The 13,835-nt window shown below is 33.7% G+C and overlaps 1 protein-coding gene across 2 annotated transcripts; it reads left to right on the top strand.

The window, feature by feature from the left end:
• The first annotated feature begins 1,662 nt into the window (after window positions 1–1,662).
• Window positions 1,663–9,801, top strand: LOC130657162 (cholecystokinin receptor type A-like). Of its 2 annotated transcripts, none has more exons than XM_057460128.1 (2): window positions 1,663–4,307; window positions 7,934–9,801. In XM_057460128.1, exon 2 carries the CDS (start codon window positions 7,954–7,956, stop codon window positions 9,211–9,213), a length of 1,260 nt encoding a protein of 419 aa, XP_057316111.1. In that variant the 5' UTR covers window positions 1,663–4,307; window positions 7,934–7,953; the 3' UTR covers window positions 9,214–9,801. The 2 variants fall into 2 exon arrangements, with proteins under 2 accessions (XP_057316111.1, XP_057316110.1); XM_057460127.1 differs by lacking the exon at window positions 1,663–4,307 and adding an exon at window positions 4,404–6,355.
• Window positions 9,802–13,835: the final 4,034 nt, after the last annotated feature.

The raw sequence follows: 13,835 nt of genomic DNA, 5'->3' as shown, positions 1-13,835 counted from the left end.
TTTCTCGGATTCCCCGACTCTTGGAAACAGTAACGAATGCAAACTTTTGATTACTAATAATAAAAGTAAAGAAGAAGAAAAAGAGAAAAAGTTTTTATCGCAAAATTTCGTGATTTTATGATCTTTCTGCCCTAAGTTTTTCTTAATTTTTATATTAAGGTCAATTACTCTAATCAACTATTATTTTCTTATGAAAAAATGTGCATTGAAAATATGTTTCGCTTCTTAGCCTTAGAAAATCCCTAAATACATCGGACATCTTTTTAAAGCGAACCCTTTTTTTCTTTTGATAGTGCCCGCCAAGGAGAGCTTTATCAATACAATTGCATTGAAATAACAAAAGTGTAAGAAAATACTTGTGATACGCGCCAATTTTCCAAAGAGAATAAACAATTAATAAGTGTGAATATCACAAGCTATTTGTATCCCAAAGTTCGTTTTCTTTTCACGTTGTTGTTTTGTGGTACTTAGACACAAAACCAAGTATCAAAAACAATTTAGTTGGATTAGAATATGTAATACGGTAGTGAAAATCAGATCATGTAAAGACTTTGCTGAGAAATCGCTAGCTTATGGTATAACCAAATTATCTTACAAAAGGATCGCAAAACAATAAACAAATGCAAAGAAAAGAAGCCCGCGGGCATGTTTTATTTCCCTTTGTAAAATTTCACACATGTTTATCACGTAGTTTTAAAAGATAAACAAATTTATCATAAAAAGTACGAATGTTTATAATAAGAATGCTCTGATAATTTAGCAATAAATAATATTGTATTCTTATTTAGTTGGCTGTGCAAATAACAACCATGGTCGAGTTTATTGTAAATTTCGAAAATGCTGTAAAAATATCAAGTAACACGATGCGTGTTGGACAGGCGCCATTATGTTTTTATTGTTGTTGTTGTTGTAAAGTTTATATAACACAGTATAGAAACAAACATAGGTAAAGTATATTTTACTGTGTTTTAAATCCAGTTTATCAAATACGAGTTTAGGCGTTTGTTAATGGAAAATCCGATGGCCTGCAAAAAGCTTTTTAGTCAACATTTGTTTGTTGACTGTTGTTGTGATTTCGCGCTGTTGTTAAAAGTCATTAGCCAGAAGCAGGTCCTAGTACACTGCGCTGTTTGTTCTAAGCCTGTTATTTTTTAGTGTTCGTCATTGCTCGAATTGGTGAAGCTATTCTATACTAGTTGTTAGCCCATGGGAAAATCCACGTATTCGCCATTTTTCAGATTTTGGCTCGTTGTTTTGTAAACATTGACATAAATATATTTTAATCAAAGCATTATATCGGGGGGAGGGAATCACCTTTACAGGTCAAAGTATAGTTTGGCAGAGGCACTTTTCAGTTTTGACATCAAAAGCGAAACGTCAATGAGAGATTTAAAAGCATTGGAAATGAGGTGGTGCTTTGTAGAGATACTTACACCGATACTATCGTTTTTCTTTGTTTGTATGCGGGTAAAGCATGCCCTGCGGGAAGATCCTTTAAAATCAAAATTTTTATAATTTTCTCTAACGAAAATTTCACCTGGTAATATAAAAACAAGTTTCGACTAGACATACGGAAAGTCCCCTAATTAACGCTTATAGATTCTTTTAAAAGTTTTAAGGGGGGGGGGGGGGGGTGGGGGTTGGTGACACTTTTTCAACTTTTAGAAAGGGGACACTTACTGAAAGGGGTTATTGGAGGGACTCTTAAATAAAACTATAAGGACGCGTAGTGGAGAATGAAATAATAATATAAATAACGGTAGGATAAGAAGGTGATACAAACTTGGAAAATATTTTGACAAATCTCTAAAAAGGCGTATTTTATTGGCCAAAGCCCGTGTCATGCTAAACCACTATCAACTTTGCTACAACAGGGACAACTTCCGCGGATTTTCCACGAGCTTACGGCTATTATATTTATATTATATACAACAGCGAAAAAATGAAATATGACTCCCCTTCAACATTATATACCAATATTTGGTTACAGCTAATATTAGCTAACTTGCAGCAAGTACGCAAATTTACTCGTGATTATCATCTTGCCACAGGAGTGAGTGAGAGAGAGAATAACAAGCGTGGCAAAGGTAGGAACGTGATGGAAGCTCAGTGTCTCCTCGAGTTGACGGGCTCTTTATTCGCAGAAGTTTTTAAACATTCTTGAGCTCCAGAGCTCTTTGTGATAAACCTTGTTTTGTCTTGAAGAGGTCTGGAGACGAGATAATTTTTAAGGTTTTTCTTTGTTAATTTGAAGCCTTGTTGGATTTTAACTAGTAAGGATAAATATGTTGTTGTTTTCCAACTCATATAAGTTTTTGCTAGCTTATTTTTTTATTTCATTTTCATTATTTATATTTATTGTTCATCATTAATTCGTTTGCTTTAAAAAATAATTTATTTTCACTCACACTCACGAGAAATTACCCAAAATGTGAGTACAAACTTTAATTATATCCAGTTTTCTTCGACAAACCATTTTTAATTTTCTTTTTCATTTTATGTTTATTTTTACGTTTATTTTCATTTTATATTATTTGATTTTAATTTTATTATAAACTTTTTACTTTTATCATTTGTTTATTTATTCTCTCCATGGAAACTTTTAAAAAACAAATCTATACTAAGATCCTTAAATTCTTCACACCGATGCTGTCATTTGGTCTTTAGCTCTATTTTTTTCCAGGAATCTTTCTTCCATTCTGTCAGGTAAAAAGAAACAGAAGAGCTTGGAAACAAGCTTGCATATCTACTTGAAAAAAGTTAACTAATGTTGCAAAAAATAATTTTGCTAGGTCATCAAGACACTCAAACATCCTTTGATAATCAAAGCATGTTTGTTTGTTTGTTTGTTTATTTTGTCAGTTTGTTTTCCTTTTCTTTCTACTAACTATGTTCTTGTTACATGAATTGTAAAGTTTTTTAGCATGCTTGAATTTTAAGGGGAAATACATAATTATATATCTCGTCTCCAGGTCATTTTGCCTTTTTGAGTATTTTGGTAGCAAACGGCTCAGGAGCCAAGAGACCCTGGGGACGAGTACGGTTTTTTCTGAAAAAATTATCGTCATAAGAAATATGATTTTAAAAAAAATAAGAAGCAACTTATTTAAACTACGATCTTGATTATGTAAAAATAAATTTCTTCGTATGTGAACAGCGCGAAGTGTGCAGTGCTGACACGCCATTTCAAAAGTTGCGTAGCCATTTTTAATTTTCCTGCAATTAAAGCAAGTTAGACTTTGACTTCACGTTCCTCGTAGCGAAGCTTACAGAAAGTGCTAAAATGGAGAGGCTCTTTTAAGGGATTTGAGATGTATATACCTTGAGTACCTTGAGATATATTTTTACATATCAGCTTGTATTAAGCCTTGATTTTTACTAATGCCAATCTCAAGTTGTTTTGGAAATTCGCGAATTACAGCACGACATGTTAGGATTTAATACAGGTGCTTAAATGTAAACAAAGACGTGCTAAGATGGGTAATAAATGTCTCAAAAGAACCTCTTTTTTTCTGTACTTCTTGTAGGTTCTGTTCCCGACAACGGAGGGTTCAAAGTCCAGCTTGTACCACTTGGCGGTAAAATTAATTATGGCTGCGGTAATTCCGAAAAGGCGCGTTGTACTTGTAATAAATTAAATTAACGTAACGGTAATACGTTCAGTGATGCAAAAAACTAAATAAGGGAAATTCCATTCCTTGTATTCAAACCGTCCCAGGTAACGTTAAGGTAGCATTTCGTTGAGCAAGGAGGCAAGGGGTTCCCAAATCATATACAGAAAAATCCAGTGTTTTCAGGTTTAAGCACAGCTATTAAAGCCATCAGAGGGTAACATCTTTTATCGCTTTACTTAGAATAACAGTCACGCGTTTATGCCATACATTTCCCTTTTTTAATCAGGATCCTATTTTGGCTGTAAGAAAGTGTAAGGAAGTGCGATAAATTAAAAAATTTTGGAAACAAGTTTGTTTCCAGCTCTCCTAGTAATCATATGCTATCTAAATTGATACCAGGTGAAAAAGACTGGGAATAAATTGTTACTTGAACGGTCTTTTATTCCCGCCATGTGTTTAATTAATTTTACTAATATAACACTTTTTTTAGAAAATTAGCGCTAATGCGCTTTCAGATCACAAAAAAATGATAAAATGCACTGTGGTGGAGAGCCTTGTTAATTTGTAACAGTTTACAATTTTCATTTTAATGTATTCACTTACTTATTGCAGTCGTGTACGCAGGAGATTGGGTTCATCGACGCTGTCGTGAAAAAGAAATAAAAAGTACCGAAAAATACAAAAAAAATTGTGGTAAGGTTGTTTGTTTGCATAATCCTTTTTGGAAATTTGTTTATTCCTCCAAAATTCAGTTGCTTTAATTATATTTTTTTTTTTACGGTTGCTAACGTGCAAAGCTAAGCACTTACCAAAAGTTGATTAAAATTTAGCCAGCCCAGCATTAGTTGCTTATTGGTTGATTACTTAACAGCCTTGTTCCCAGGGCTTTTTAGGTTTTTTACATTGGGACAGAAAAAAGCCGTGGGAAAGAGATTGGTTGCTTAATATAAGAACGCTTGTTATCTATTTTCTATAAAAAACCTTAACCACTAATCTAAAATACGTCAAAGAAAAAACACCACCTCTATTTTGCTATTGAGAAAAACTAATTACTTTATTCTACTTCACATCATACTTGCGCTGATATGCATTCTCGTCCCCAGAGCTAGGTTTTATCTCTAGGATCAAAAATGGCAGATATGTAAAGACATCTTGTACGGCGCATTTCTACTCGTCCCAATATAAACAACCTAACAAGTCCTAAAAACGAAATTAGGTGCATTCATGTTTATTAAGGTGTTCCGTTTATATTTTTGTTATGCTTTGTTTGGAGTGAATTGTAAAACAACTTAAATCCAACTTTGCACGTTTCTTTTCCACACGAATTTTTTAGTTGCTGTATACTGAGACATTTATCTACTCAACAATTACAACCACAAGTCAATAACTAAAACTTTGTTATAAGACAAAAAATTTTAAGTGATATAGTCAGGTTCGTTTCCATTTGACTCCACTGTGACAAAAATTAGAGATTTTGTCCAATTTCACATGCACTAACAAAAAAGATTTGGAGCTTTCTCCTCGGCTATAGATTAGCGATACATGCAGTCAATTGGAAACCGTCCTTAAAGGATTTGTCATCTAAAAAACATAACCACGAAGATTATCTATTAGATTGTTTAAGTGCCACTTCTATCAATTCGGTTCATGTCTTATTTTTCTGTCGCTTTTTTTGCTAGTAATTCGTTTTTGCTGAATTTTATTGTTAAAACACCTAATAAAAATTCACAGTTATCTATTAGCTTGGTGAATTTTTAGACTTCATACCTTTCAACATCTTGATATTTTCTAAGGCTTAAAACTACCCCTCATTCTTTTTTTCCAGGAGAGTGAAGTTAACCTTTGGGAATGAAGTGGAGATACCTTTGCGAATGTAAATAAACTTTAGAGTTTTTTTGTGCTAGGATAGGTTTTAACAAGCAAAATATTTACTTTCCCCTATGTAAGACATTGAAGTCAAAATAAGTAGTTTGTGAAGAATTGCAATATTAGGGTAGAAGAATTTACTAGCTACTTTATGTAGATTGGAGGGTCGGCGACTAATTTGGAGGAGGGTCATGGTCTGCTGTTCTTCTTTAATAGCATGCACAATAACTATTGAAAAAACGTGTTCTTTATAAGAGAGTGATTATAAGTGGAGGCTAAAAATTGTAAAAATGTTTCAAAACATTTTTATATTGTGTTTAGAATTGTGTTTTTTTCTATTACAACTAATACAGGAATTTACTGATTAGGATGGAGTTGTCGTAATTATATGAAAGCGTGCACACACTCTGACAAAATTAGAGATTTGATCTAAGTGCGTATGCGTCAGCAAAAAAGCTTTTGCCTTATAATGGAAATTGCAGACAAATGGAAACAATCCTTTAGAAAAAACATCTGAGTAGTGAAAATGATACCACGCAGTGTTGTGTCGAAATCTTCAATAATGGTGTAAACCGTTTCTTTGAAAATTAATTCTGCGAAGCGTTCCTGCAGTGAGATGACAAAATAATCCAGCATCAATTATTAATTCCTGACACACAAAACACTAAAGCAAGGTTTTTTTAAAGCTCAATGTGTTTTGCACGTGATATTTACGATCGTTTTTAATAATTTATGATGTTAGCACTTAGAAGTCATAATTATCGACTGTGATAAAATTGCAATTTTCAAAAAAGTTTGGAAATAACAGAAAAAAATCTGGGGAAAGGCCAACAACAAATATCATTTGGAAATTTACCTATATTGTAAGATGACTGGTAAGTTAACAATTTGGAATAATTCTTTAACTCTGTTCCTGCTAGGGTATTTGGAGGCTCCTCCAATACCAGGGGAAGGAGGAAGGGGAGGGGGAGGGCTTCTTTTTAATTTCTAAAGTCCTTGTTCAATAGATATGAAGCTTATATCTATTGTGTAGGAATTTGTACCACAAAGTTTCAGAAAGTGGAGATATTCTCACTATACAATAAGTGTTTGTTTTTTTGTTTGTTTTTTTGAGGAATGGAGGGGGGGGGGAGGATTGTTATTTTGTTCTATTTAATGAAAAAAGGCAAAAAACACAAGCAGCTAGAATTTGTTATTGGAAATAAAGTGTGAACAATATACTAGCTGTTTTCGTTATTTCTTTCCTTAACTACAGCGAGACAAAGATTTATCGGCCAAAGGCGATGGAATATTCTGAGGCGATAAAATTTTTATCCAATGAAACGTTTTTTTTGTAAATAGAAATTTTAAATATAACTTTTAAAAATTCTGTTATTGGCCAACCTCGTTCCCCAGGGACGGGTCATTGTGGTGTTAATTCGGGTTTAAGATTAAGACTGTTATGTAGTGATGATTATATATATCTTTTAGTTTGTTATATTTTATAAATTATTCTTGTTTCTACGCCCCGATAAAGCACACAAAATAAGTGAAAAACATAAAAGCTTATAAAACATTTTTCAATAAAAGCAATTTGAATGCAAATCACTTGCCTGCGAAAAAATATTAGCACAATCTTATTTTCTAATCTTTGCTGACGTCAGCAACTAATTACTTAAACCATACAGGTAAAAATATCTCCTTGCTTAAACAAGCAAGTAACAAAGCAAGGGCTTAATATGGAGGAAATTGTTTTTATTAAGTATTTATTATCAACTGTTTTCTTCCAACGTCAAAAAATCAATTGTTTTATTGCACGCGTGATAAAATATAGTCTATAAGTTTTCCTTATGACATCTCTAATTATATTTCGTATTTTTCATTTAGCACCTTTAGCCTATTACTCTTCTAACAATATCTTTATTGTGAAAGAGATTACTAGAATCGAATGAATATTCTTAAATTCCACATGTTCTTTTTTTACGTCGGTACCATAACCAAAAAAATATGGCATCCTTTTTTATTATCTTTTTTTCGGTTAGTTGGATTTAATCTTTCACAATAAAAGAAATATAACATTATTTCGATTAATTTTCTTTACTGTAGAAGAAACGTTACTAACAAATTCTCTTTAAACGTAAAATTTTTGTGGTTATAATTTAGCGGACCGAGCACAAATTTATTAAAAGAAGACCTTTCCCACGCACTTGATTGTTCTTCGATTCCGTTTACTCCCTATTTTTTTTATCTGTGCCTACACACGGTGGCCTAGCGAATAGTTTTAGGTGGTTAGCGCTTTAGTTTGAAATAAAATTTGCCTTATAAAGTGTTTGTGACTCATAAGATATGCAGCATAAATATGTTATATTTAAAGAATGGCAAATCAATGCTTGAGGCATATAAATAGCAGCTTGCTTCTGCTGTGATATTTTCAACGGATTTTCTAACCATTGTGCTGTGTTCTACTTCTTTAGATGTAAAGAAATAGATTAAGATGGCCGTCAAAACTTACTTGATTACTGGAGTGTGTATTTTATCCGTTATTGTTGGATTGACTGGAAATTTTATCATTATTGTGGTTCGAATATATAAACAATACAAAAGACGCAACACAACTGCTTATGCTTTTCTTATTTCTCAGTTAGCAGCAGCTGACTTCTTATTCGCCTTTACTCTGATCTTCGATATACATTCTTTCTTAAACCAAAACATGTGGCTGTTTGGGTCAGGAACTTGTAAATTTATTAAAACATTACAATCGACGAGCTTGTCAACAACTGTAGGATTGTTAACCGCAATGGCTTATGAAAGATACTGTGGTATATCTAAACCACTGAAGCATAGGTGGTCAATAAAGCGTACAGCTATAATCGTTGCTGTAATTTGGTTTTATATATTCCTTACATTAATACCGTTTATGAAAGCACTCGATGTACAGGAAGGGAAATGTTACGAAGTCCACCACTCCTCTGAAAATTTTCGAAAAGCTTACACAATGTTTATGTTTATAACGAATTTTGTGATTCCGTTAATTTCCATTGTTATATTTCACACCCTGATGGTCATAGCTATGAAAAAACACAAACAAAGTATTGGAAACTCGCGACAGCGAAGTTCGTACCGAGAGAGTTTTGCTCCGAAAGCCGAAAAATCTGACGGAACTGAAGACAACCTTAGTGTCATCGTTGAACTTAATCGAGATCAATCGTGTTGTCGTCATTACTTGCATAAACTTCTGAAGGAAAAAAGAAAAGAAAAAATCTTACAAGATAAAACATCCATGTTGCATGGCTCTAAATTTTCTAGAAAAAGTTCACGAAGAAGAAATGCTTCTGCACAACGCAAGAATGATCATAAACTTGTTAAAATGCTAGTAGCAGTGACTTTATGTTTTGTTGTTATGACCCTTCCTACACAAATTTTTTATATTTGGTATGACTTCAGCGGAGAAGAGGCTTCAAGCGCTGCGATGAAAATACTTGAAGTGTTCGCCAGTTTGGTTTACATGCACTGCTGGGTAAATTGTATTATATATAGCGCAATGGATAAAAGATTTCGCACTGACGTTAAAAATATGTTTCGATTCATCTTTAAACTACAGAAGCCAAGGAGAAAATGGACTCCAAGTGGGAAGAAAGCGTTATTGGTACTTAGCCGGTTTTCTACAAAGAAATCTACAAGTTCATCCAGGAGTACGGTTACTGAAATAGTACATGCTGAAGATGTGGTGTGCGAAATTCAAACTACGGTTTAACGTATGGAGCGGGAAATTTGTGGTTGCTTATGACAGGAACAAGCCATCTAAGCAGTTTAACAAATACAAATATTCAAGTGGTTAGGAATGTCCCTGTCATGGTTTTCTTGTGAATGCTATCTGCTTTGAATTTATCTGTAATTTGGTTGCTTGTTTACTTTCCCTTGTCTCTGTTAATTTTAAAAAGTTAGAAACAACAGCTGCCTTCCTGCGTTTTGTTGTTATGTATTTCAATAAAGTTGTTACGTGTTGCAGTAATAATAGTCTGATGAAACTAAGCTAACCTTAAACTTAAAGTCCTTTTTAGTCGTAGTTCTTTCTCACATTTTCGGACACTAATATTTCTCACAAAGAATCTTGGAAGCATCTTTGTTGAAAAAATGTTTCTTTAATATTTTCAGGCATTGTACCTGCTGCTCTGTGATAATGACTCGTGGAGCCAAAGAACCCTGGTGACGAAGAAAATTGTATAGATATATATATTTTGCTTCTTTTTCTTTGTAAATATGAAATAGTAGATAAAATAAAATATTAGAATGAAATAATAGAGAGAAATAATATGACAATAAATATAGTACACATATCAAAGCGTTACAAAATTATAGGATGTATGTAAAATAAAGAAAAATAATAATTATGGCATTCTTGTTTCCAAGACCCTAGGAACAAGATTGACGTTATGTTTCATGAAGACCCTACCGCATGTACATTTCGCCTTTCCACATCGTATTCTTTAAGCTGAAATCAACGTGCGTAGAGTGATACTATCCTAAGTTGTAATGGCTGCCTCGAAGACATAATGTAGTTAAAATTTTTCTTTTCAGATCTTTCTGACAAAAACCAAACAACAACATTTTTTTAGTTAACAATGATATTTCGTACTGGTTAAAATCCTATTGAATAACATACAACTACAAGTAAATACAAAACAAGAGCGCTGATGTTATTACACAAAGAAGAATTAATTTTATTGTACTCGAATTCGACTCGAGGATGTTTTTTTTTCGGTCGGAAGAACCTTTGAGATTGCCACTCAATGAGGACACAAGCAAAGACTAACACAATTCCCTGTTTAACAATGTGTACACAGAACATTACTGCTAGAACATCTGTTATCGTTGATTTTGGCGTCGTTCTTATATATCAAGGTTATTTTTGGGATTGTGTCATGCTGTTGAGTAGTTATGTTCCTTCTTTATAGCGTTAAGGTCGACATACCATATAAAAACTACAAATGGTAAGTACATCTAACGATAACACCTTGTTGCGAGAGAGAAAGAACAGTATTTCCCTACTTTTTATAGGACGCCCTACTAACAACGCATGCGCGTAATTTGCGCACTTGATTTCAGTGCAGAATCTGAAAAGAAACTTTGTGTCCCGAAATCTTCGAAATCGGAAAATTTTTTGCAAGATATGAGAAAAAGTACATGAATTCTTGTTAGTTCAATATATTACCACCACGAAAAATATACAACAAAAACAGTTTGTTACTACATTCTTTCTTTTCTTTTCTTTCTATTCTTTAGTTTGTCTGTGTAACAACAAGTTATACAAGTTCGATTCGGCTGTTATGGTCTCTCTCAGTTTCAGCCTCCAAGGTTTCAGTCACTAGTATCATGCGATACTAGTGGTTTGACGTTCAATTGTCGATTCCATCAAGTTTTATACCGCTGCTTCTTGTTATTCTCGGATACGCTCTATTTATGATATCTCTGAGCCTTCTTCGCGGTTGTAGGTTTGACAAAGTCAACTTTTTGGTTATTTAGAGTACTGGGTATAATCATGTGCAGACAGAAAATACCGGCAGTAGGACCCTCAAGATCAGCATGAAGATTTTCCCATGACCGATCTGGAAATAGATTTAGTTCAAGTGGTCTGATGGAGAGTTGCGCTAGCTGTCAGAGTTGCATGGCAGACATGTCTTTATGTATTTTTGGACTAAGGATCGCAGGAGTGGGTGGGTTTTATCGGCGAATTGTTTAGCCTTCGTGGGCTAACACTATTACATTCACCTGAAGATATTGTGAAAAAAAAAGATTCAAAATTCAAGCATGATTAGACTGTCAATGACATACAACTCAGGAAAATTGTTTTTTTAAAGTAGTTTCATCGTTGTTAATACAATTGTGATTTTGAATGTCAATAATAAGTTCTTGTAACTTATTTTTGCAAGTCTCCTGACAAACCATTGAATCATTCTGTTGACATATTTTTCTGATCCACCGTCAATGCACCAGTCCTCGACATGCTCTAAATTGGGCTGTTGATGGTGGATGCAGTGATCCATAATCACCGGGTGTTTTTGTTTATAATTCGTATTTAACGAGATAATGGAATGGCAGGACTTTCGTTCTATAACGTGACTATTAGCTGTTTTTGATTGCATGCACTGTCATGCAGTTTAACTAGGGCTGATGATCGGTAAGAACTTCAATGTGCTTTATCAGGGTGTACATTTTCTGCATAAACATGACCATCAGGATACCTTTACCCTCTTACTTGATTTGAGAATAGCGGGAATTTGCGGGGTACATGATCTAGAGTATGGCTAACTATTCTCCAGTAATCTAATTTTTGTATACTGTGCAACTGCGCAAGAGTAGCAATGTACCAACAAAACTGGAATCTTCGTACAACCTTGTGTTTCCGATTTGTTTAGTACGGTACAAGGAATCGTTCACCGCAAAGTCGCTTTTAGATTTCTTGGAATGACTTTTCTTCTCCGTCACTCAAAATTAATGTGGCGTTTTTTTTAGTGAGTTTTCTGAGCGATTATGTCAGTTGCGGTTACGATGTCGTTCAGACAAACCTCCTAAGAAATTTAGAGTTGAACCAGTCGAACTAAGCAGTTTAGAGAAAACTGTCAACCTCTTTACACAAAGTTGTTACCAGCCAGTATTTGATGATTGCACATTTAGCTGGATCAGAGAACATACTTTAAGCTGAGTATATGTTTTTACACCAGCACACATCTGGTTGACCAAATGTTTTCAGGTTTGAGATTAAGTTTAGTACTCGGCAAGGACATCCAAAACCTTGCACAAAAAATGGTCGTGGATATCTCTTCTATCATGAACCAATATATATCTTTGGTATGAATGACATTTTTCGCATTTTTTGATCATCTTTCCGTTTTTCACTGCACTACTCACAGGACATGTTCTAATTACCATTTTTTGCAGCAGTGTAGTCACAAGGGAAATCGATATATGCACATCATCTGTATTTGTATGAGTGTAAGCAGTTAAATGGTTTTTTTAATATGCCACCTAGATACCATTTAAAAATTTGTATTGGTATCATCGACATTCATATTTATTGCAGTTTCAAAATTTAGCTTTAAGTGGTAGCTAAGTCGGTAGCTACTACAGTGGAAAATGCGTCGATTGATTAAATATTAACACGTGCGTAGTGACACATTACAGCCATATTTTAGATGGTACCATGGCGTGTCCGTGCAGGCATTGAAAAAGGAAAGTTTTAATCTAAAAGATTGCTTGAGAAATACAACGCTTTAAAAGAGATTTAAGAAGGTCAAATCTGTATTTTAAACTGCTATATTAATCGTGGATGTGTCCAGTTTTTTTTAAAAAAGAACTGACAATTCACTTAAACAATTGCCACTCACTATTTTTTCCACTAAGAAATTGTGAAATTTCAACCTATGTGGCTATATAAAAACTTTTGCAAATTAAAATCGCTATGACTTAGTTGACCCCTTCTAAAACCTTTTGCAGCTTCTAATTTTTTTCCCAGAATTGCATTTTTTTGATGAAATAAATGCTTTTTGAAAAAACTTCGTGTAAGTGGAATATTCGCTAAGTGGAACCATTTTTCCGTCTCTTAAAAGTTTCACTTATAAAGCCGCAATTATATATGCATATACGAAATCGACCATAACTTACTGTACTGTTTAGTGCAAAGAGTGCACAGATTTTTTTACGAAATTAACAGCTCAAACTTACACTCTAGCAAACTTTAAAAAGCCATAACCCTCTCAATCATTCTTTAAGCACAACTTAATAAATACAACAAGTTCATCGAGAAATTGAAACGTTATCGGCATCGAAAATTAACGTGAAAAGTGAAATCGAACAATTGGCTGCACTCCGGCGTGGAGGTCATTTTTCGTTGCAGTTTGTGATGTGTTAATGAGATTTCGCTGAAAAGTAAGAATATTCGGCCTGGATTCTTATAGCAATCGCTAAAAACAAATTATAATACACAAAAGTTTTTTTTGCTTTTTTATAATTGCTGGAACGATAAATTTTTTTTGGCTCGTTGTATAGACCCATCCTAGGCCTAAAAAACAGCTAGTTACGCTTTTTAATATGTCTGCATCACCTCAGGAAAAGGAAGTATGATGACCCAACGACTTCAAGTTTTAGGACCTGCACCAAAAGAGCACTGCACCAGTGCTTTTTTGTTTTGCTGCTTTCAGACGGTAAAAAAAGCAATAAATAAAATGAATGGTAAAACGAGGACCACGAAACATTTTTTGAAATTATTAAATATGGGGTACATTTTTTAGCTATTTTTTAGCTATTTTATTTCTTTTTATTGAAAAAGTGCGATTCCTGTTCTCATGAATAAACCTTCGCTTGATGACATCGTTAAAA

This window comes from Hydractinia symbiolongicarpus, chromosome 9 (assembly GCF_029227915.1).
Source record: "Hydractinia symbiolongicarpus strain clone_291-10 chromosome 9, HSymV2.1, whole genome shotgun sequence".
Taxonomy (NCBI): domain Eukaryota; kingdom Metazoa; phylum Cnidaria; class Hydrozoa; order Anthoathecata; family Hydractiniidae; genus Hydractinia; species Hydractinia symbiolongicarpus.
This window is presented reverse-complemented; position numbering and strand designations above follow the sequence as displayed.